Here is a 26,021-nt window from a genome sequence, read left to right as displayed (position 1 = left end):
ATACCTTCCACAGAGCATCTCTATCAACTCTATCATATGCCTTCTCCAGATCCATAAATGCTACATACAAATCCATTTGCTTTTCTAAGTATTTCTCACATACATTCTTCAAAGCAAACACCTGATCCACACATCCTCTACCACTTCTGAAACCACACTGCTCTTCCCCAATCTGATGCTCTGTACATGCCTTCACCCTCTCAATCAATATCCTCCCATATAATTTACCAGGAATACTCAACAAACTTATACCTCTGTAATATGAGCACTCACTCTTATCCCCTTTGCCTTTGTACAATGGCACTATGCACGCATTCCGCCAATCCTCAGGCACCTCACCATGAGTCATACATACATTGAATAACCTTACCAACCAGTCAACAATACAGTCACCCCCTTTTTTAATAAATTCCATTGCAATACCATCCAAACCTGCTGCCTTGCCGGCTTTCATCTTCCGCAAAGCTTTTACTACCTCTTCTCTGTTTACCAAATCATCTTCCCTAACCCTCTCACTTTGCACACCACCTCGACCAAAACACCCTATATCTGCCACTCTATCATCAAACACATTCAACAAACCTTCAAAGTACTCACTCCATCTCCTTCTCACATCACCACTACTTGTTATCACCTCCCCATTTGCGCCCTTCACTGAAGTTCCCATTTGCTCCCTTGTCTTACGCACTATGAATCATACATACATTAAATAACCTTACCAACCAGTCAACAATACAGTCACCTCCTTTTTTAATAAATTCCACTGCAATACCATCCAAACCCGCTGCCTTGCCGGCTTTCATATAGTGCTAATGGGATGGCCTTGATTAGGGCCTCAGCTGCCCATGCTGTCTCGGCTTACCTATTGAAAAAAATCCTTATTACGGAGTTAGATGCAGGGAGGGGGGCCTTGCAAATCTCCAGATGCATGGTATGGCTAGGTAATGCATAGGAAAGATAGCATACACTTTGAACCATGAAGCACTGTAGACCCCAAATTGATTTTGTTTTCTTTTTTTCAGTGTTGGATGCATATGACGTCCAGAGTTTATTAATGTAAGGTTCTTGGAGGATGTAAAATCAAACATCGGAAGACGAAAGTGTCAAAGTATGCATGCCTGCGTACACTTGATTCACCCCATGTAATGTGAATATGTTGATAACAGAGATAAATGTATGGACAGACTCTGGCTATGTAAGGAATGACAGTTTCTGTAGTTCCTTCTCCAGGATTGGTAGGGGTACTTTTGTTAGATGGAGATGAGGTAATTGCGTGAAATGCAGTCGTGGCTCTTGATTAGATGAATTTCTTGGAACTGGTCATTTTTCTCTTCCACTTTTTTTTCTCTCTCACTTGGTCATGAGTGTGTAGCTGAAAATTGCCTTGTTGCTCAAATGTCACAATACAGAAAGAAGTCCCTCAATCTAAACTGCTTTTCTTTTTGTTTACAGATATTCATAGCAGCCTTTGCTGTAGTGTTTGGGAATCCTCTACGAGTGGTAAATGGTTACGATAGCTTTGGCAACGTGTGTGGGAGCGACAATGCTGACATGAAAGAACACAAGGATAAGTTGTTGTTTTTCTTCGGCCATGATGTGACAGATTACAAGTAATAATTTGATGCTTTAGACTTCTTTGCATACCCAAATATTCCATAAATTGATGAATATTATTTTGAAACTATATTTCAAAATGTATATCTTTCCCAGCTGATATGTTTTCAATTTCATATCCAGATTATTTAGTGTTAGTTAAAGTCATCTGCTTGATTTGTGTAACAGCTGAGCCATCTGCATTACCTCAGAAATGTTTAGGCATTGTTGTTTTTGAAATTAGAAGATCCAAAGACGTATTGTAGTCCAGTTCTTTTGGGTTTACCGTGCATATCCCTTCTTCCACCTAAGGTGAGAAGGAAGTTAAAAAGTAGTTAAATGGTAGCTGTTGAACTATTTTCTTGTATCCATTCAATCCTTTCCCTCATTTGAGGATGGTTTGCCTATGAAAAATTTTGATTGCTTTATTTTTTAAAGTCAAATGGTCTACATACATTTACGTCATTGTTCTGTTAGATATCAGTAGCAGATTGGAGAATAATGGCAAATATAGCTCTTACTTTTTAAGGCTCAAGTCATGGACTATAATTCTGAAGGAATTTTGCTTTGAATTCGAAAAAACAGAGACAAAAGAGAAAGAAAAGTGTGAAGTTAAGGTATAACAAAAAAGGATATGTGTAGAGCACTTTGCCTGTGCCATTTCAGCCACTGAGGTAGAATAAAAATGAAATATTTAACCCACTTGATTTTGATAAGACAGAAAGCCAGAATAAAAATCCTGACATGGAAGTTGCAAGGTGATATCAGGTATCACTTCAAGCACTCCTAAGTTTGGGCATTAGTTCTTGACAGAAAAGGTACAGAGTACAACCTGCTGTATGTTAAGCATGATGCATTTTGGTTAAGGCATCCTCAATGAAAGCAAGTGCCTCTATCCTACGCTGAATTATGTTTCAGCTGATTTGAAAATAACAATGACTTTTATTTTGTAGGTATGTCCTGTTCTTTGATGTAAGGGATCTAAGTGGCTCTTTGAAAGTTTGTGTCAAGCAATGCCCTGACAGGACTTTGAACACTCTTCAGGACATTCACGACTTCTATAACCGAACAGGCTCAAAACTCTGCAGGTGTGTAAAATGTTCTAGAGGTAATAGTTGACTACTCTGGTAGTAAACATTTCAATCACTTCCAGTCATCTCTGCTTGATAGCTCATCAGCTTGTCTTACAGATGATTCTGTGTTATGCATATATCTTGGAAATCTTGAAATGTTGTTCATCGTACTATACCACACTTTCACAGTTATCAAGCAATTTAATTACAGTTTAATTCTTTTGTTTCTACCTCCATTACTAGTTTAGTTTGAAACAATGATAACTCCACTATCCATTAGTGCATACTAATATGGTTTTACTAGAGAATAGTTATCGAGATAGTTACACACAAAAGTGTGTGCTGACACTCAGATTGTTTTCTGTTCATAGTATCAGCTGCAACTGTGTGTATTCTATTTCCTATGTTTGCATAAAGTGAAACGATGTAACATACGTTCATCTTGTGATTTTAACCATGTTGTCTCAACCTGACAAGTTGTGTCTTGAACTGCCTGAGATTAAGGTCAGGTCCTGAACTGACCAGGTTATCTCAGACCTAACAAGTTGTCTCATGCAAACTTTTTTATCTGTCAGACTAAATGCTGCATCTTGCTGAGATTGGAGAATCTGCTAGGTATATATAAAAACATTTGCATCAGTCATTTATGTTTTACATCATTTCACTTCATACAGTGATGTGGGCCTATAGATGAACAGAATTTTCACAAACTTGATAAATTCTCAGATTATGAAATTTCCATTTACCTGGAGAAGTCTTCAAGGGGTCTCTTACTCCACAGCCCAGGTTGTTTGTATAGTATATTTATATTTTTGTATAATTTTTTGGAAAGCTTCCCTTAAATTGTTAAATGTGCTATGGTCCACTGGAAAATTTTTTTGTTGTTATGCTTAGGGTGATTAGGATTAAACAGTCCTTTTTAAATCTTTCTTTTTTATTATTTTCTTGTACTGTTACTTATAATTAAATATGAATTCCTCTTTTTCATATGCAAATGGAAATGATCATTTCAAGGGTAAGTTAATCCTAGCCAAGACATTTGCTAGTTTTGCTTTATAGATCATAGTCTTCTTTCTTTCAAACTATTCGCCATTTCCCGCGTTAGCAAGGTAGCGTCAAGAACAGAGGACTGGGCCTCTGAGGGAATATCCTCACCTGGCCCCCTTCTCTGTTCCTTCCTTTTGGAAAATTAAAAAAAAGTCTTATTGCTGCATATTTTTACATACCATTTCAGTACTGCATGTAAATATTTGGTCAAGGAAATTTCTCTCTGATTGTATATCTTTTATTGAAATCAGTACCAGACCATTAGGGAAGCAAATTGTTGTCACTACTATTGTAATCTTTGCAGAGTATACATGTGTTCATGTGTTTTGTGCAAAAAATAAACATCATTTAATTGTTACTGTGTTGTAATCTTGGTTCACCATAGATCCTGAAAATATTCAAGGCTAATTTACAATAGGACCTTTTATAGAGATAAAATACAACTTGCCTTGTACATGCCAGTATAAGTTTTTATGAACTGACACACGTACTTTTTTTTTTAATTGTTGTTACCTACCTTAGTGAAGTAGCATTAGGAAAAGCCGACTATATTTTCAATGAAAAATCCATAGTTGCATTGTTTTAAATGAAAAACAGGTTTGTCACCACAGATTTTCAGGATAAGATGTGCCTGTTGATATATTTCCCTTTCTAATTTTTTTATTATGATTAAAGAGTAAGTATTTGCTGTTGTGTTATACAGGATAATAATTCTTTTTCTTTCATACTATTCGCCGTTTCCCGCGTTAGCAAGGTAGCGTTAAGAACAGAGGACTGGACCTTTGAGGGAATATCCTCACCTGGCCCCCTTCTCTGTTCCTTCTTTTGGGGGGAAAAAAAAAAAAAAAAATTGAGAGGGGAGGATTTCCAGCCCCCCGCTCCCTTCCCTTTTAGTCGCCTTCTACAACACGCAGGGAATACGTGGGAAGTATTCTTTCTCCCCTATATAATAATATGTTAAGAAAATTTATTTTCTGCAGTTTGTCCCTCGAGAATGAGATACATTCCCCGGAGAATAAATGGGTTAGGTAGGAACATTAGGCAAGGGCATTAGTTAGGAGCCTCCACAAACACAGTGCAAGAGTAGCCCTCTGCCAGTGGGCTGTTAAAGGTGAGGGATTAAAGACTAAGAGTGGCACTACAGTTCACGAGTTATGGAGACTCTAATGCCCATACACGAACATATACATACATATACATACAGACATATATATATATATATATATATATAGGTTTGTTGAATGTGTCTGATGACAGAGTGGCAGATATAGGGTGTTTTGGTCGAGGTGGTGTGCAAAGTGAGAGGGTTAGGGAAAATGATTTGGTAAACAGAGAAGAGGTAGTAAAAGCTTTGCGGAAGATGAAAGCCGGCAAGGCAGCAGGTTTGGATGGTATTGCAGTGGAATTTATTAAAAAAGGGGGTGACTGTATTGTTGACTGGTTGGTAAGGTTATTTAATGTATGTATGACTCATGGCGAGGTGCCTGAGGATTGGCAGAATGCGTGCATAGTGCCATTGTACAAAGGCAAAGGGGATAAGAGTAAGTGCTCAAATTACAGAGGTATAAGTTTGTTGAGTATTCCTGGTAAATTATATGGGAGGGTATTGATTGAGAGGGTGAAGGCATGTACAGAGCATCAGATTGGGGAAGAGCAGTGCGGTTTCAGAAGTGGTAGAGGATGTGTGGATCAGGTGTTTGCTTTGAAGAATGTATGTGAGAAATACTTAGAAAAGCAAATGGATTTGTATGTAGCATTTATGGATCTGGAGAAGGCATATGATAGAGTTGATAGAGATGCTCTGTGGAAGGTATTAAGAATATATGGTGTAGGAGGCAAGTTGTTAGAAGCAGTGAAAAGTTTTTATCGAGGATGTAAGGCATGTGTACGTGTAGGAAGAGAGGAAAGTGATTGGTTCTCAGTGAATGTAGGTTTGCGGCAGGGGTGTGTGATGTCTCCATGGTTGTTTAATTTGTTTATGGATGAGGTTGTTAGGGAGGTAAATGCAAGAGTCCTGGAAAGAGGGGCAAGTATGAAGTCTGTTGGGGATGAGAGAGCTTGGGAAGTGAGTCAGTTGTTGTTCGGTGATGATACAGCGCTGGTGGCTGATTCATGTGAGAAACTGCAGAAGCTGGTGACTGAGTTTGGTAAAGTGTGTGGAAGAAGAAAGTTAAGAGTAAATGTGAATAAGAGCAAGGTTATTAGGTACAGTAGGGTTGAGGGTCAAGTCAATTGGGAGGTGAGTTTGAATGGAGAAAAACTGGAGGAAGTGAAGTGTTTTAGATATCTGGGAGTGGATCTGTCAGCGGATGGAACCATGGAAGCGGAAGTGGATCATAGGGTGGGGGAGGGGGCAAAAATTTTGGGAGCCTTGAAAAATGTGTGGAAGTCGAGAACATTATCTCGGAAAGCAAAAATGGGTATGTTTGAAGGAATAGTGGTTCCAACAATGTTGTATGGTTGCGAGGCGTGGGCTATGGATAGAGTTGTGCGCAGGAGGATGGATGTGCTGGAAATGAGATGTTTGAGGACAATGTGTGGTGTGAGGTGGTTTGATCGAGTGAGTAACGTAAGGGTAAGAGAGATGTGTGGAAATAAAAAGAGCGTGGTTGAGAGAGCAGAAGAGGGTGTTTTGAAATGGTTTGGGCACATGGAGAGAATGAGTGAGGAAAGATTGACCAAGAGGATATATGTGTCGGAGGTGGAGGGAACGAGGAGAAGAGGGAGACCAAATTGGAGGTGGAAAGATGGAGTGAAAAAGATTTTGTGTGATCGGGGCCTGAACATGCAGGAGGGTGAAAGGAGGGCAAGGAATAGAGTGAATTGGAGCGATGTGGTATACAGGGGTTGACGTGCTGTCAGTGGAGTGAATCAAGGCATGTGAAGCGTCTGGGGTAAACCATGGAAAGCTGTGTAGGTATGTATATTTGCGTGTGTGGACGTGTGTATGTACATGTGTATGGGGGGGAGGGGTTGGGCCATTTCTTTCGTCTGTTTCCTTGCGCTACCTCGCAAACGCGGGAGACAGCGACAAAGTATTAAAAAAAAAAAATATATATATATATATATATATATATATATATATATATATATATATATATATATATTTTTTTTTTGCTTTGTCGTTGTCTCCCGCGTTTGCGAGGTAGCACAAGGAAACAGACGAAAGAAATGGCCCAACCCACCCCCATACACATGTATATACATACGTCCACACACGCAAATATACATACCTACACAGCTTTCCATGGTTTACCCCAGTCGCTTCACATGCCTTGATTCACTCCACTGACAGCACGTCAACCCCGGTATACCACATCGATCCAATTCACTCTATTCCTTGCCCTCCTTTCACCCTCCTGCATGTTCAGGCCCCGATCACACAAAATCTTTTTCACTCCATCTTTCCACCTCCAATTTGGTCTCCCTCTTCTCCTCGTTCCCTCCACCTCCGACACATATATTCTCTTGGTCAATCTTTCCTCACTCATTCTCTCCATGTGCCCGAACCATTTCAAAACACCCTCTTCTGCTCTCTCAACCACGCTCTTTTTATTTCCACACATCTCTCTTACCCTTACGTTACTTACTCGATCAAACCACCTCACACCACACATTGTCCTCAAACATCTCATTTCCAGCACATCCATCCTCCTGCGCACAACTCTATCCATAGCCCACGCCTCGCAACCATACAACATTGTTGGAACCACTATTCCTTCAAACATACCCATTTTTGCTTTCCGAGATAATGTTCTCGACTTCCACACATTCTTCAAGGCTCCCAGAATTTTCGCCCCCTCCCCCACCCTATGATCCACTTCCGCTTCCATGGTTCCATCCGCTGCCAGATCCACTCCCAGATATCTAAAACACTTCACTTCCTCCAGTTTTTCTCCATTCAAACTCACCTCCCAATTGACTTGACCCTCAACCCTACTGTACCTAATAACCTTGCTCTTATTCACATTTACTCTTAACTTTCTTCTTTCACACACTTTACCAAACTCAGTCACCAGCTTCTGCAGTTTCTCACATGAATCAGCCACCAGCGCTGTATCATCAGCGAACAACAACTGACTCACTTCCCAAGCTCTCTCATCCCCAACAGACTTCATACTTGCCCCTCTTTCCAAAACTCTTGCATTCAACTCCCTAACAACCCCATCCATAAACAAATTAAACAACCATGGAGACATCACACACCCCTGCCGCAAACCTACATTCACTGAGAACCAATCACTTTCCTCTCTTCCTACACGTACACATGCCTTACATCCTCGATAAAAACTTTTCACTGCTTCTAACAACTTGCCTCCTACACCATATATTCTTAATACCTTCCACAGAGCATCTCTATCAACTCTATCATATGCCTTCTCCAGATCCATAAATGCTACATACAATATATGATATATCATATATTTTTTTTCTTTCATACTATTCACCATTTCCCACCTCAGCGAGGTAGCGTTAAGAACAGAGGACTGGGCCTCTGAGAAACATCCTCACCGTGCCCCCTTCTCTGTTCCTTCCTTTGGAAAAAAAGAAGAAAAAAAAGTTATGTGCATTCCTGGTCACTAGCTTTCTACCAAATACTACCTACTTCAGAAAAGGGTTTCTCTTGAAATATGAACACATTTTCTGGCAGTAGTTTCCTTACTCAAAATTCAGCCCTCCTTTTTAGCTTCTTTGCAATACATATATATAGAGAATATCCTTGTATATACTGGTCTTTCTTTAAGACTGTATCCCAGAAGCCATCATTATGAACTTGTTAGCATGAAATAATAGTCTAATAACAGATGTATGCATGAAACAATTTTTGAATGCTGGAAACTAATGGATTTTGTTTCTTGAACATGATGACTTGCTTTTAGATATGACTATGATATGTATGATGAAGATGTCAGCTGGGTAGAATCCTCTAAAGATCCATCTGTAAATGCCAGTTCACTGCTTGCTGTATGTCCCAGCCTTCCAGTTTTCCAAAGGTAAGATTACATTATTTGACTTTAAAGCTGTAAAGGCAATACAATATTTTTCGGTCATTGGGTGTTTTGTGATTTTGGAAGGTTTCTGTTCTGCCCATATATGTATGGAAACAGATAGATTTATAAATAAGTATGTGACTCTTTAATCCATTCACTCTTGGAGGCTGAAAAACTAAATTTACACCCTGTGTGGCTCTTAAAGAAAGTGTTGTCAACTTTATCATTAGACATTACCATTAAAATAATTTGTCAACTTTACCATTAGACATTACCATTACTCTTTCATAATAGATATAGCAGCATTGTAAAACCTAACTCACAAGCATAATTAGCCATCAGACTTGAAGTTTTGGGGCAGTTGGTGCTTCGAAGCATATGACTTGTCTGTCAGACATGAGACAGTTATAGTAATTGGGAAGTAATGTCAATGGCTAGTGTGTTTAATTACATAAGAATGTATCTATTTCATGTTCATTACAGAGTTATCCCTTGAATCATCCACTCCATTTTATAATTCTTTTTAGCTAAATGTTTAAGTGATGAAGAGTCAGCACTAATGGTTGAAATGTATTCTAAGGATGTTGAGGTATTCATCTAACTTCCTCGTCTTGTGGAAATCAATATATTGATATATTTTCTCAATTAACATTTGCCTGCTGAGCAGACTTGCATCTTCTTTGTGTTACAGTTCAGTCTTTCACTTGCAACACATTTTTCCATATCTCAACACATAAACAACATATACTCAGTGGAGTATGCATGTCTTACAGAAGCATTCTATGGCCCAAATGAGTGTGGAATAAATGTTAGCTTTGACCCTGAGGTAGTACTTTCCGCTGGATTCACTCATGCCCATACTTGCATAACAGGTGGTTCATGGGATATTGCCTCTGTCACAACTTCGGTCATCATCATTTTGTGACAAAAAAAGAAACATGATATCAGTTTACATGAGATAACAGCTTGAATTATTTTGCAATTATGGTTAAATGGTTAAATCAGTGAAAATATTAGGTTTGTTGCACACAGTGGAAAATATAGGCATGCATGGTCTTTTGTGTTCAAAGATTTTTTGAATTGTTTTATCCAAATTAACATTCACATAAAACTGTACTTTGATATGTACAATTTTGACAGTAACCCTGTGTTGAATCGATGTGTACCACTGAAAGGTGAAGGCCCAACAGGGGTGCTGTATAACCTGTATGGCTACCTTAATACCATGGATGTCCTGGAGCAAGTGTTGGCAGATTTATATGCATCCTGGCACCTGATTCTTATCTTCATATTCATCACTCTAGGTGAGTTGGCAGATATTTATGATGTTAGTTTTTACTTATTCATTGGTAGTTTGTGTTGATACACTTTCAGTTAATCATTGATAGTGTGTTATGGTGCACTCATAGGCAGGCTTGGTTTGCAAAAAAAACTGGATTAAGGCATTGTGTTATAAAATTCAGTCCAGAAGAGTGAGTTGATTTAAGTAGAAGTAAATGATTTTGAGGAAGGGCCATGTTTGTGATGACCAGTAAAGTGTCCTATTGAGTATATCTGATTATGTTTGACTGCCCTAAATTTATTCATGTCCATTTTTTGCAGCTTTTGAGGAGGGAGCAAGTTAGTGAACACTGCCCTCTAATTTTAAGCGAGTTTCTGCATAATATTCAAAGTTCTTGTACAAGAAGGTACACTTTAGGGATGTTTCCCATATACATTGTTTATTTCCTTTAATCTGGACTTGTTAAACTTGAGGAGCTATAAGTTGGGAATGTTTGATGTAGGTTTGCTACATTCTAGTGGCAAGGCTTGGTTCATAGCTAGCAAAGAACTGTTATCTGGCTGCTTTGGGGAAAGTTGATGGTTATTTTAGGGGTTATACCACCTGCTCCTGCATGGATTTGCATCCAAATGCAGTAATAAATTTTATAATCAAGGTTCATTTTATGTTCCTCTCTCAAAGCAGGAATATATTAATATTTAGTCTTCTGTGCTTTACATGCAGTTAATAGATTACAATACTGTGAAGATTACTAAAGCACAATACAAAATGTGAAGGACGTATTAGAAATGCAGATTCTTAGTCGGTACCTTTTGTCACCATGCCTCTCTCTCTTTATATCAAGAAGTCCAGGTCCAAAATGAAAACAGAATTAGTCTCAGATAGAGTAATTTCTGGGTACAACAAAATATGTAGATTCCTTTTGTGGTGCTTCAAATGGAAATAGTTGTAGTGATATAGTACTAGATCATAATTTTTTGTTCACATTTGGCTTAATTCATAATTTATTTTTCTCTTTGAATAGGTTTATCATGTGCAGTGATGCTATGTTTACACTTTGTGGCAGAGATTGTTTCATATGCTGTCATCATAGCTGTGTCACTTGCTTCAGTTCGTAAGTATAAGATCTGTTTATCATTAGAGTAGATGTGGTCTCGGTCTTCAACTTTTCTCCCATTTACATGGGATGGATCGAGTGCATACAGTCTCTTAGTTCATCATCACATTAGTATGCTAAAAGTGAAATGTGAACTTCTTTGCTAATAAAAGCACATACATACATTTTGTCTCTGTATACTAGGTTTATTCATCATACAAAATTAAAGTCCTCAGTACTAATTTCAATCTTACCCTCAAAACAGGTCCATTACACCTCATGAACAGGCATTTTTTTTTAGCATGTTCTAAAGTCCCTGTAGTTTCAGTCAATTCATTCAATTACATCCATCCATTTCCTCAACGTCACTTTTTCTCTGAACCTTCAACTACTTTGCAGTATATCTCTTGACTGACCTATCCTTTAACATTATTACATGTCAGTACCATCTTATAATACTTTTGTTCATGTACCTTTTTAATTTCTTCACACATCCACTCCTCTTCATTCCTCACTAATTTCATAGTTTCACTTATACATCATAAGTTATTCATTACTGAAATGTTTTTTCTTCAGATTATGAACAAGGTTAAGTTCATGATGAAACATTTTTTTAAGGTGCCTAATTTAGACTGAATATAAACTGAATTCTAATACTGAAAAATTCTCTAGTGCTGGGAGATAACTATAGATAACTATATATAGTTAAAAGAATAGTTGATTTAGACTCTTTGAACTAAGGCAAAGGTTAATTTGAATGTTAAAGGGTAAGTACCAATGATGGACAGAATGACAGACAAAACTGTTGTTGAATGTCTCCCATGCAATGAAGTTGGTTAAAAAATAAGTGAATTGGATATTCATGACATATTTGGTTGGAATTGTGAAAATAGTTTGGGGAATCAAGATGACAGGATATGTGTGAACAAGAAGATTATAGAATAAATGGATTGGTGCTGTGAAAGGCTAGTTAGGTTTCAGGTACTTCAGATGAAGATGCCAATGGAATGCTTTTCGACTGGGTGTAATGGAAATCTTTTTTTGTGTAAAGATGTCAGTGTTATTGGAGACTTTAATTTTGCATGATGAATCAACATAATGCACTACAACACTGTTCCTTGGACCAACTGCCACAACCAGGATTTGAACATATACGCTCGTCCCTGGGTGGCCCGTGAATGTGTCACTTCCGTTTGATATCTTCTTCCCTTTACTTATTCCCCTTACTTCTGACTCCTAATCTAAATTTACCAAAAATCACATTTCTTATGTCCTCGTTTTTGATATCCACTGTCGGTACTCTCTGTTTCTTAATAGTTATGTAATTGCTTTTATGAAACAGAATGGCTGCTAATGGGTCAGTTTAAGTGAGTTGATTTTTAGGTGTTTAGAATTCACACTTGTTTAAGTTTAGGACTAATATTAATGGTTATCTAGTTGACTTATCAAATCAGTTAGGGGTCAACAGTCTTAACTCATACACACTCATAATACAGAAAAAGTATCTTTTTTATCATAAAATACTATTGTAAGTCAAGAAAATGTAGGTTAAGAGAGGCTGTATGCTTGTCCTTCACCCTGTGCTAAAGTGAACATTTGTTACACTTATTAAGTTGCTAAAATAGGTGAATTTTATAAACCACATCATATTTTGGTAATTTTTTTTATTTTTTAATTTTTTTTTTTTTTATTAGACTGAGAATGAAATAACGTCCTTTATTTTCGTGTACCTTTTTGTATAAAGAATATCTCTCACCTTATGAGATCTGAACACCAATACATTTTGTTTGATAAAAGGTCAGTTAATTCTGAGTTTGGATATTTTTGTTAAATAAGGGAAGTGGATGTAGGAAGATAAGGAAGATACAACAAACTTAAGAACCCACTCATATTTTGCAGTTGCAACGGTGCTGCTGTGGTGGAGCTATGCCACTGTTCGTTTGCAGCTTGACAGTTCTCCATTTGACCAGATACTGGATGAAACTGTCCGTAATGAGCGAGCACTGTTGGTGTATGCTATCATTTCCACAGTTATTACTGTAAGTGAATTTTTTTTATTGTATGGTTTGAGCAGATAAACCGAAGGCATGTCTGTAACTCAGGAATTGAAGGTAGTCCATTGATAGGGGAGAAAGAATACTTCCAACGCATTCCTCACGCGTCGTAGAAGGCAACTAAAGTGGACGGGAGCGGGGGCTGGAAACCCTCCCCTCGTATTTTAACTTTCTAAAAGTGGAAACAGAAGAAGGAGTCACGCAGGGAGTGCTCATCCTCCTCGAAGGCTCAGATTGGGATGTTTAAATGTGTGTGGACGTAACCAAGATGAGAAAAAAGGAGAGATAGGTAGTATGTTTGAGGAAAGGAGCCTGGATGTTTTGGCCTTGAGTGAAATGAAGCTCAAGGGTAAAGGGGAAGAGTAGATTGGGAATGTCTTGGGAGTAAAGTTAGGGGTTAGTGAGAGGACAAGAGCAAGGGAAGGAGTAGCACTACTCCTGAAACTGGAGTGGTGGGAGTATGTGATAGAGTGTAAGAAAGTAAACTAGATTGATTTGGGTAAAACTGAAAGTGGATGGAGAGAGATGGGTGATTATTGGTGCATATGCACCTGGGCATGAGAAGAAAGATCATGAGAGGCAAGTGTTTTGGGAGCAGCTTAGTGAATGTGTTAGTAGTTTTGATGCATGAGACCGGGTTATAGTGATGGGTGATTTGAATGCAAAGGTGATTAGATTAATGTGGCAGTTGAGGGAATAATTGGTGTACATGGGGTGTTCAGTGTTGTAAATGGAAATGGTGAAGAGCTTGTAGATGTATGTGCTGAAAAAGGTCGGTGATTGGGAATACCTGGTTTAAAAAGAGAGATATACATAAGTATACGTATGTAAGTAGGAGAGATGGCCAGAGAGCGTTATTGGATTACATGTTAATTGATAGGCGCGAAAGAGAGACTTTTGGATGTTCATGTGCTGAGAGGTACAACTGGAGGGATGTCTGATCATTATCTTGTGGAGGCTAAGGTGAAGATTTGTAGAGGTTTTCAGAAAAGAAGAGAGAATGTTGGGGTGAAAAGATTGATGAGAGTAAGTGAGCTTGGGAAGGAGACTTGTGTGAGGAAGTCCCGGGAGAGACTAAGCACAGAATGGAAAAAGGTGAGAACTAAGGACGTAAGGGGAGTGGGGGAGGAATGGGATGTATTTAGGGAAGCAGTGATGGCTTGCGCAAAAGATGCTTGTGCCATGAGAAGCGTGGGAGGTGGGCAGATTAGAAAAGGTAGTGAGTGGTGGGATGGAGAAGTAAGATTGTTAGTGAAAGAGAAGAGAGAGGCATTTGGACTATTTTTGCAAGGAAATAATGCAAATGACTGGAAGATGTATAAGAGAAAGAGGCAGGAGGTCAAGAGAAAGGTGCAAGAGGTGAAAAAGAGGGCAAATGAGAGTTGGGGTGAGAGTATCATTAAATTTTAGGGAAAATGAAAAGATGTTTTGGAAGGAGGTAAATAAAGTGCGTAAGACAGGCTAACAAATGGGAACTTCAGGGAAGGGGGCTAATGGGGAGGTGATAAGTAGTGGTGATGTGAGAAGGAGATGGAGTGAGTATTTTGAAGGTTTGTTGAATGTGTTTGATGACAGAGTTTGAAGGTTTGTTGAATGTGTTTGATGACAGAGTGGCAGATATGAGGTGTTTTGGTCGAGATGGTGTGCAAAGTGAGAGGGTTAGGGAAAATGATTTGGTAAACAGAGAAGAGGTAGTAAAACCTTTGCAGAAGATTAAAGCTGGCAAGGCAGCGGGTTTGGATGGTATTGCAGTGGAATTTATTGGAAAAGGGGGTGACTGTATTGTTGACTGGTTAGTAAGGTTATTTAATGTATGTATGTCTCATGGTGAGGTGCCTGAGGATTGGCGGAATGCTTGCATGGTGCCATTGTACAAAGGCAAAGGGGATAAAAGTGAGTTCTCAAATTACAGAGTTATAAGTTTGTTGAGTATTCCTGGGAAATTATATGGGAAGGTATTGATTGAGAAATGGTAGAGGATGTGTGGATCAGGTGTTTGCTATGAATAATGTATGTGAGAAATACTTAGAAAAGCAAATGGATTTGTATGTAGCACTTATGGATCTGGAGAAGGCACATGATAGAGTTGATATAGATGCTCTGTGGAAGGTATTAAGAATATATGGTGTGGAAGGCAAGTTGTTAGAAGGAGTGAAAAGTTTTTATTGAGGATGTAAGGCATGTGTACGTTTAGGAAGAGAGGAGAGTGATTGGTTCTCAGTGAATGTAGGTTTGCGGCAGGGGTGCGTGATGCATCCGTGGTTGTTTAATTTGTTTATGGATGGGGTTGTTAGGGAGGTGAATGCAAGAGTGTTGGAAAGAGGGGCAAGCATGCAGTCTGTTGTGGATGAGAGAGCTTGGGAAGTGAGTCAGTTGTTGTTCGCTGATGATACAGCGCTGGTGGCTGACTCATGTGAGAAACTACAGAAGCTGGTGACTGAGTTTGGTAAAGTGTGTGAAGGAAGAAAGCTGAGAGTAAATGTGAATAAGAGCAAGGTTATTAGGTACAGTAGGGTTGAGGGACAAGTCAATTGGGAGGTAAGTTTGAAGAGAAAAACTGGAGGAAGTGAAGTGTCTTAGATATCTGGGAGTGGATTTGGTAGCAGATGGAACCATGGAAGCAGAAGTGAATCATAGGGTGGGGGAGGGGGCAAAAGCTCTGGGAGCATTGAAAAATATGTGGAAGTCGAGAACATTATCTCAGAAAGCAAAAATGGCTATGTTTGAAGGAATAGTGGTTCCAACAATGTTATATGGTTGCGAGGCATGGGCTATGGATAGAGTTGTGCGGAGGAGGGTGGATGTGCTGGAGATGAGATGTTTGAGGACAATATGTGGTGTGAGATGGTTTGATCGAGTAAGTAATAATAAGGTATGAGAGATGTGTGGTAATAAAAAGAGTGTGGTTGAGAGAGCAGAAGAGGGTGTTTTGAAATGGTTTGGTCACATGGAGAGAATGAGTGAGGAAAGATTGACCAAGAGGATATATGTGTCGGAGGTGGAGGGAACGAGAAGTGGGAGACCAAATTAGAGGTGGGAAGATGGCGTGAAAAAGATTTTGAGTGATCGGGGCCTGAACATGCAGGAGGGTGAAAGGCATGCAAGGAATAGAGTGAATTGGAACGATGTGGTATAACAGGGTCGATGTGCTGTCAATTGATTGAACCAGGGCATGTGAAGCATCTGGGGTAAACCATGGAAAGTTCTGTGGGGCCTGGATGTGGAAAGGGAGCTGTGGTTTCGGTGCATTATTACATGACAGTTAGAGACTGAGTGTGAACGAATGTGGCCCTTGTTGTCTTTTCCTATCGCTACCTCACGCACATCAGGGGGGAGGGGGTTGTTATTTCATGTGTGGCAGGGTGGTGATGGGAATGAATAAAGGCAGACAGTATGAATTATGTATATGTGTATATATGTATATGTCTGTGTGTGTATATATATGTATACGTTGAGATGTATAGGTATGTATATGTGCGTTTGTGGACGTGTATGTATATAAATGTGTATATGGCTGGGTTGGGCCATTTCTTTCATCTGTTTCCTTGCGCTACCTCGCTAACACGGAGACAGCGACAAAGCAAAATAAAATAAATAAATAAATATTTCTTGTGTTCTGTGTTAAAGAAGCTTGGTGTCTCACACTTTCCAGTCTAAGTCCTATTGAGTACAAGCAGACTAATGAAAGATTAGCTTCTAGTAACCAGAACATAAAGTAAATGCTCTGCACACCTATTTATGCAGAGACCCACCCCAATTCAAATCCTGGGCACATCAATTACCCGAGTCAACCCACCTGTTCATCCTTGTTCAGTGCTGGTCAATAAATGGGTACCTGGCTTAGGTTGGTGTATGTGTGTGTTCATACACATAGGAATAAGGACATGGTACCTATATACAGGGTTAAGAGATGGGGGTAACACAAGTTTAAAACCCTTTTGCCATAAACAAATAGTAATCACACACACACACACACACACACACACAAGTACATATGAGGCCAGATGACAGGCTGTGTTCCTTAGGTCCCACCATACAATTAACACTAACATCATCATACCAACCTGAAGTGTTCTGCAATCACCCAGTACCATCCAAACTTGAAGCCAAAAACTTTAACCTGTATTAGTGAATGATCTATATGCATACACATACATATATACACATATATGTATTAAAACTTCCTTGCCTTCATCCATTCCTGACACCAACTTGCCTAATAGGAAACAGCACACTTGCATGAAGGAAAAGAAAATAAAGATAACAAATTATCTTCTCTTCTCCCACACCCAATCACCACCCCCTGCATCAGAGATGTTTGAGGACAATATGTGGTGTAAGATGGTTTGATCGAGTAAGTAATGAAAAGGTAAGAGAGATGTATGATAATAAAAAGTGTGGTTGAGAGAGAAGAGGGTGTGTTTAAATTGTTTCGACATATGGAGAGAATGAGTAAGGAAAGGTTTGCAAAGAGGATATGTGTGTCAGAGGTGGAGGGAACAAGAAGCAGGAAACCAAATTGGAGGTGGAAAGATGAAGTGAAAAAGATTTTGAGCGATAATGCCCTGAACATGCAAGAGGGTGAGAGGCATGCAAGGAATAGAGTGAATTGGAACGATGTGGTATACCAGGGGTTGAGTGCTGTCTGTGGACTGAACCAGGGCATGTGAAACATCTTGGGTAAACCATGGAGAGGTCTGTGGAGCCTGGATGTGGATAGGGAGCTGTGGTGTTGGTGCATTACACATGATAGCTAAAGACCATGTGTGAACGAATGTGGCCTTATTTGTCTGTTTTCTAGGCTCTGCCTTGCTAAAGCAGGGGCTGGCAATACTGTTTCCTGTGCGGTGAGGGAGTGGATTGAAGGCAAGCAAGTATGAATATGTATATGTGTATATATGTCTATGTATGTATATGTTGATATGTATATGTATGTATGTGTACGTATATTGCTGCCTTCATCCATTCCTGTTGCCACCACGCCACGCATGAAATAGCACACACACACACACACCCCAGCAAGGTAGCAGCAGGAAAAGACAAAAAAGGCCACATTCATTCACACTCAGTTTCTTGCTGTTGTGTGTAATGCACTGAAACCATAGCTCCCTTTCCACATCTGGCCCCAGAGACCCTTTCATGGTTTACCCCAGATGCTTCACATGCCCTGGTTCAATCCATTGACAGCACATCGACCCTGGTATACCACACCGTTTCAATTCACTCACTCACATATACATATATATGAGTATAGTAGAGGATGGGCTACCTCGCTAATGCCGGAAACGGTGATCAAGTATGATATTTAATATATACCATAATTGGAAATGAAAAAGTATATATTTTTCAATCAACAGGTTGCACTAATTGCCCTGGTGGTTTATGTACGCCCACACATCTCCATGGTTGCAGAGTTGTTCAAGCATGCTGGTGGATGCCTCACTCATCACCCAACACTTCTCCTGCAGCCTGTTATTACATTCTTTGTATTGCTGGCATTCTTTTTTGTATGGGTGTGGGTGATGGTGTCCCTTGCTACTGCTAGTAAGTTTGACATACTGTTGGTTTCTCCATGCTGTTTTGTGGGTAGTAGGGATTTGATAAAGATATAAAATACAGAAAAATTAATCTTTTGATGGAAAGGCTAATTTGTCATAATCCATTTGACCTAAAGAGACTGCAAAGTGAACACTAAATGAAATTTAAGTAGCTATCAGAAAATTCATTAATTTTGTAGTATTACCTTACTGTATGACAGACTCTTGTTGATCATAGAATTGCCTTCAGCTGCAAGTTGTTGTTAGTTGTATATTGAGATAGGATAAGCAAGTTCCTAATTGTTTGCTTCAGAGTCTCTGTTAGTAGGATACATATGTATAGGAATTCTTGATATATTTGCATATAGATAACAAGAACATGCATAGGATCTTTTGTTTAATACTTCTTTACCTGTATTTCTTCAAAATAGTGAATGTTATCCTTGAGATTGAGGATGCTTATGGGTTTCCTTGCAATAAATGAATATCAGATTATGATAACACTGGAGTCCTTAACTTAGGAGCTAAGTGTACTCTTGAAGTCTGAAATTTTAATCAGGTCTTCTTTTTAACTTTTTGTGGTTTTCTTTAAAAAAGAGTTTAGGACATTGAAATGTGAGGATTATTTTGTAATTCTGTTATAGAATATGCTGTGACCCATTATTCAGAAAAGTTTTTGGATACAAAAGAAGGTTCATAGGGCAGATTTCTTCTTTAGAATTATAAATTACTTATTTCATGCACTCATTTTGCAGAGTTGAGCATTCTCATCTCATTGCTATTTATTGCCTAACTTAACGAGGATGTTGATTTTATATATAATAGAAACTCATCTTTACAAATTTGAACTATTCTGTTGATTTCAAATATAATAGAAACTGAGCTTTACATATTTGAACTATTCTTTATTCACTGTCTATGATTAGAGTCACAGTCATTTAATTTGGACAGGTCATGGGTAAGTGGTGTTCACCCATACTGATTACAGATGAATCCAATTTACAACAGCAGATCAAAAGATTAATTAATTCTTATGTTTGATCTTTATGATTTGCAAAAAATATTTACCCCCATTGAAATAAACTTCATCTTGCCAACAGAACACTTGGGCATAGCCAGTCTCCAGTCAGTTCATCAAGAGGTTATTAGCAACAGTTCTGGCAATGGTTTAAATGAAGGTTCCACTAATCTCACCACTGTACAACCCAAGAGTTAGTAGTTTTGATTTGGCTTTGTAATTCAGATTTTATATCATCGAAAGGGGTGTTATGGACATCCTTTTGAGTATATCATTTGACTTTTCTGTGTTGTTAAATTTGTCTTCTGTATATCTATGATAATCAGCCTTTTTGCAACCTCTACTCACTCAGTAGTGCCTTCTATGTGACCAGGTCCTTTATCTCAATATCTCAATGTAGCTTTTATAATTTCACATAAACCATTTTCCATGACTGTTTGAAGTGTTACGTTTTTTCTTTGTTATAGTTATTTTTAGAGGCAGATTTTAGCAGAATAGATTCTGCTGGAGCTAGACATGGAAATGCAAGTTCATAGAATGTGTTACGAAAGATTTCCTGTATTATTAGTTCACGAAGCATATGACAGCCAGGGGGGTTGATACATTATCCCAGTTAGACCTTGTTTATACGCATTTTTTTTTTTTTTTTTTTTTTTTTTTTTTTTATACTTTGTCGCTGTCTCCCGCGTTTGCGAGGTAGCGCAAGGAAACAGACGAAAGAAATGGCCCAACCCTCCCCATACACATGTACATACACACGTCCACACACGCAAATATACATACCTACACAGCTTTCCATGGTTTACCCCGGACGCTTCACATGCCTTGATTCAATCCACTGACAGCACGTCAACCCCTGTATACCACATCGCTCCAATTCACTCTATTCCTTGCCCTCCTTTCACCCTCCTGCATGTTCAGGCCCCGATCACACAAAATCCTTTTCACTCCATCTTTCCACCTCCAATTTGGTCTCCCTCTTCTCCTCGTTCCCTCCACCTCCGACACATATATCCTCTTGGTCAATCTTTCCTCACTCATTCTCTCCATGTGCCCAAACCATTTCAAAACACCCTCTTCTGCTCTCTCAACCACGCTCTTTTTATTTCCACACATCTCTCTTACCCTTACGTTACTTACTCGATCAAACCACCTCACACCACACATTGTCCTCAAACATCTCATTTCCAGCACATCCATCCTCCTGCGCACAACTCTATCCATAGCCCACGCCTCGCAACCATACAACATTGTTGGAACCACTATTCCTTCAAACATACCCATTTTTGCTTTCCGGGATAATGTTCTCGACTTCCACAAATTTTTCAAGCATCCCAAAATTTTCGCCCCCTCCCCCACCCTATGATCCACTTCCGCTTCCATGGTTCCATCCGCTGACAGATCCACTCCCAGATATCTAAAACACTTCACTTCCTCCAGTTTTTCTCCATTCAAACTCACCTCCCAATTGACTTGACCCTCAACCCTACTGTACCTAATAACCTTGCTCTTATTCACATTTACTCTTAACTTTCTTCTTCCACACACTTTACCAAACTCCGTCACCAGCTTCTGCAGTTTCTCACATGAATCCGCCACCAGCGCTGTATCATCAGCGAACAACAACTGACTCACTTCCCAAGCTCTCTCATCCCCAACAGACCTCATACTTGCCCCTCTTTCCAAGACTCTTGCATTTACCTCCCTAACAACCCCATCCATAAACAAATTAAACAACCATGGAGACATCACACACCCCTGCCGCAAACCTACATTCACTGAGAACCAATCACTTTCCTCTCTTCCTACACGTACACATGCCTTACATCCCCGATAAAAACTTTTCACTGCTTCTAACAACTTGCCTCCCACACCATATATTCTTAATACCTTCCACAGAGCATCTCTATCAACTCTATCATATGCCTTCTCCAGATCCATAAATGCTACATACAAATCCATTTGCTTTTCTAAGTATTTCTCACATACATTCTTCAAAGCAAACACCTGATCCACACATCCTCTCCCACTTCTGAAACCACACTGCTCTTCCCCAATCTGATGCTCCGTACATGCCTTCACCCTCTCAATCAATACCCTCCCATATAATTTACCAGGAATACTCAACAAACTTATGCCTCTGTAATTTGAGCACTCACTCTTATCCCCTTTGCCTTTGTACAATGGCACTATGCACGCATTCCGCCAATCCTCAGGCACCTCACCATGAGTCATACATACATTAAATAACCTTACCAACCAGTCAACAATACAGTCACCCCCTTTTTTAATAAATTCCACTGCAATACCATCCAAACCTGCTGCCTTGCCGGCTTTCATCTTCCGCAAAGCTTTTACTACCTCTTCTCTGTTTACCAAATCATTTTCCCTAACCCTCTCACTTTGCACACCACCTCGACCCAAACACCCTATATCTGCCACTCTGTCATCAGACACATTCAACAAACCTTCAAAATACTCATTCCATCTCCTTCTCACATCACCACTACTTGTTATCACCTCCCCATTTACGCCCTTCACTGAAGTTCCCATTTGCTCCCTTGTCTTACGCACCCTATTTACCTCCTTCCAGAACATCTTTTTATTCTCCCTAAAATTTACTGATAGTCTCTCACCCCAACTCTCATTTGCCCTTTTTTTCACCTCTTGCACCTTTCTCTTATACGCATTGTAACTTGAAAATTGAACTTATTAAGTATGATACACAACTTAGAATAAGTGATCACATATTGCTTGAGTTTGGGGGATCCAAGGGGAGACAGGTTTCAAAGAGAAACAAACATAGCAACTAGGCAGAGCTGATAAGTTCTCTGATAGTATAAATTGAGAAATGGAGGCATGTAATTAGAGTATGGACCATTGGTACGGAAGATTCTGTGAAACCTTTAGCAATAAGACGAAGGTTGTACTTTGTAGGTCTTTGTTGGGATAGATAGATATACTTTGATTTGCACCAAAAAAGGCTCATTTGAATTTTCAATAGTTCATGATTAAAAGTAACCTCTTATCAGTTTTTCATTTATGTGTACATCCACAGGTACTCCACAGCAAGTCTTGCAGTATATGGATCCCACATGGGTGCGCAATCTGTGGTGGGTGTGGGTAATAGGACTGGTGTGGGTGGCAGAATTCATCCTTGCATGCCAACAGATGATTATTGCTTCAGCTGTGTCTACTTGGTATTTCTCAAGGTTAGCATGTATCATGAGGTTTTAAATGGCTAAAAAGTATCTAGTGAGCCTCATTTCTTCCTTGCCAGCATAACCAACTATCCAATTTACTGGTTAATTGCATTATACAATCATCCAGGTCCACAGGTACAGACCATGAGATCATTTTCGAATGGGATCATGTGCCATAGGTATGAAAAAAAGTTCAAACGTCATATGTATTAAAAAAGAGTAGTGATGAAAGCCTGGCACTTACAATTTTTTTACTTCCTTTTTTTTGGATGTTAAGGTTAATTCTGATGTTGAATGCAAATTTGCTTATGGTGAGTTGCAGTTGACAGGGCTATGGAATACAAAGGACAGTCAAGCAGCCCACTGCCTTTTGGATGATCATGCATCACTGTTTGATCAATAGACTAAGCAATATGTTTGGCATATGCTGTGCAGTAGTGTGATTCATGTTTCTAGCAGAAAGGTGCAAAATTGATGAAAAATTTACAGAAAGTTTTGTTGAAATGTTGTGTTGTGCAGAAAATAACCAAAGTGGGAAGTGAGGGAGAGACCGCTATATCTTTAAATATGTATGTTTAAACTTGCACGTTAACAAGAAGAACCATATCATAATTGAAACTGTTATACATTTAAGAATGTAATTGCTAGTTACACATTATGAAAATAAGTTTTGATGGCAGCAAGTTTCACTGTGATAGAACTTGACCATTTAAAGGTTTTGAAAACTGAAATGCTTGTAAAATTTCTGCATAGATCACTCAGCCATAAAATTGGAAGCACTAAATGTAATTTTGTTTCCCTTTGTTTAGGGTTAGGATACTGTATAGTTGGAGTTAGCTGATTGACACTCACTATGAAAGTCTTGAAATAGCTCAGCACATTTCCAAGTGAATATCAGTGTAATGTCTGTAATGTAGGAGATGGATACATGCAGTTTTATGTTGTGGGTCACTTAAAAATACATGCAAATCAGGGATCCATATTAATGGATGTTCTGAGTAATTTGGCATTCATCGTTAGCTGAAAGTATTTTTTTTAACACATTTTATGCAAGACAACATATGAGATTAATTTACTATCTGATTTTGACATTTGTTTCTCATTCTCTGGCCACAGACAGGAAGGTCGTGGAAAAGTGAGGCACCCTGTATGGTGGTCTTGGCGAACTCTTCTGCTGTACCACCTGGGCACTGTAGCAAAAGGGTCACTGCTTATTACCATTTGTAAGCTACCGAGGCTGATTATACAGTGGATTACAAAGAAGTAAGTCATATTACATTACTGAACCTAATTTTTGTGTTTAAGTATGGTTAAAGTCATCTACAAATCATAAGGTTTGTAAGTTACCTTGTTTAAGGGAAACAGTCTCCATTCACATCACTTACATGTAAAACCTGAATTTAGGATGCACCATAGTGTTGAATACATTCTCCAATAATTGCACATAAAACCTAAGTGTAGGATACATTGGCATAGATGCAGCATTTTTTTTTCTTTAATACCTAAACATTGGAAACAACATTGTATGGGTGTTATGCTCTTTGTCTGTCTCAAGGTGAAGTATACAGCCATTAATGCTTGTAATTTCATCTCTTGCATTGATATCAGAAGCCACAGCCTAATTTTTTTTTTCCATATGCTGGTCATTTTGTACAGAAATAACAGGCTTCTACAAGATTTTTGCCTTAATATGCTATAATTTGTGATGTGAAACTTACATAATAGATATTGTTGATGAAAACCTGTAATCATATTCGTGTTGAAAACACCTTCAAAATTACTACAGATTTCACTGCATGTGCTTGACAGTACTCCTGTTGTATCTCATACACCTGGCAGCAGAGCAGTATAAGTTAAGGGTGCATTGCCTACACAAACAGTTTTTCCAAGTTATATTCTCATTAATCATAGTAACAAACTTATGGATGTATTGTTTAAAACATTTGAGAATCTCCAGCATGCAGTGTCTGTACTGTGGATATTAGGACTACTGCAGTCAGAGGGTTGAAAAGTGATGTAAGGATAATTTCACAACCCAAAAGATCTGGGTAAAGGGGATACTTCTTAAGGTCGAACAACTTTTACAACCTTTAAATTGTTGTTGTTGGGTGCACCATATTGTTAAATTAACTCCACATGCACAACTCCATATCAGGCCTTAGTTTGATTGCTAGGCTGGGCTGGTTTAATGGGTTGCTGTGATCATGTCATTTTCAAGTTTAAGCCTTGTGCTACATTGCCCTATTTGATGTGGGATTTTGTCATTTATTAGTGAGATTTGGTATTAAATGTCAGCTTTTGTTTTGATGAATTCTTGATTCTTCACATATTATTGGCTTCCAAATTTATGCTTTCTTCAGGTGTAAGGATCCTGAACATAGCTGTGCACGGTGTGGTCTTAGACTTTGTTGCTGTTGCCTTTGGTGCTTTGAACACTTCCTTAAATACATGAACCACAATGCTTACACCGTCACAGCTACCAGAGGGACTGCATTCTGCACCTCTGCCAAAATTGTACGTATTTCTTGTGATCTGTTTTTAAGATGTCTTTATCTTCTTCATGACCTAGAAAGTTTTTCTATTTTTGGTTGTTCACATATTTGCATAGCTAACAATTTACCAGATTTCATATGGTTCTTATAAAGTTGATTTTTTTGCATGATTAAAAACCCAGGCTTGAAAAGTTTGAATTAGCCTGAAAATTACTCTTTGGATTGATTGTCAACTGTAGGGCCAGAAAACAATAGCCCAAAAGATATATATTTGTCTGAACATTATCTTTTTTTGCTGTGAAATAATCATTTCATGTGCAACATTGGTAAAGAATATCTTTGTTTGTCTTGTTGGGCAGGCTTGGCGTGTGGTGCTAACTAACATGCTGCAGGTGGCCACAGTGAACAGTGTTGGTGACTTGACACTGTTCTTGGCCAAAGTAGCTGTGACAGGAATTGTATGCTGCATCGCTCTCCCAGTGCTGCATGCTGACCCCACTCTTCACCTCTATGCTATACCACTTATTGTTACAGCTGTGTTTGCATTCTTCATTACACATTGTGTCTTTTCTGTCTATGAGGTAAGACTAGGTAAACATTTTGAATTAAAGGTAGAGTAATTTGAGATGGCATTC

At 38.9% G+C, this 26,021-nt stretch overlaps 1 protein-coding gene across 1 annotated transcript in view; it reads left to right on the top strand.

The window, feature by feature from the left end:
- The window catches only part of LOC139762513 (choline transporter-like 1), a 36,563-nt gene that overhangs the window by 8,898 nt on the left and 1,644 nt on the right, over positions 1-26,021 (top strand). Inside the window, exons 3-14 of the mRNA XM_071687493.1 lie at positions 1,453-1,610; positions 2,547-2,681; positions 8,594-8,707; positions 9,845-10,008; positions 11,011-11,100; positions 12,982-13,121; positions 18,494-18,680; positions 19,774-19,884; positions 22,750-22,903; positions 24,011-24,157; positions 25,255-25,408; positions 25,746-25,967. Of these exons, the coding sequence (XP_071543594.1) occupies positions 1,453-1,610; positions 2,547-2,681; positions 8,594-8,707; positions 9,845-10,008; positions 11,011-11,100; positions 12,982-13,121; positions 18,494-18,680; positions 19,774-19,884; positions 22,750-22,903; positions 24,011-24,157; positions 25,255-25,408; positions 25,746-25,967 (1,776 nt within the window). The remainder of the gene's footprint in view (positions 1-1,452; positions 1,611-2,546; positions 2,682-8,593; positions 8,708-9,844; positions 10,009-11,010; positions 11,101-12,981; positions 13,122-18,493; positions 18,681-19,773; positions 19,885-22,749; positions 22,904-24,010; positions 24,158-25,254; positions 25,409-25,745; positions 25,968-26,021) is intronic.

The sequence above is a fragment of the Panulirus ornatus genome, chromosome 43, assembly GCF_036320965.1.
Source record: "Panulirus ornatus isolate Po-2019 chromosome 43, ASM3632096v1, whole genome shotgun sequence".
Classification (NCBI taxonomy): domain Eukaryota; kingdom Metazoa; phylum Arthropoda; class Malacostraca; order Decapoda; family Palinuridae; genus Panulirus; species Panulirus ornatus.
The sequence above is the reverse complement of the archived record's forward strand: the minus strand, read 5'-3'. Positions and strand labels throughout refer to the sequence as shown.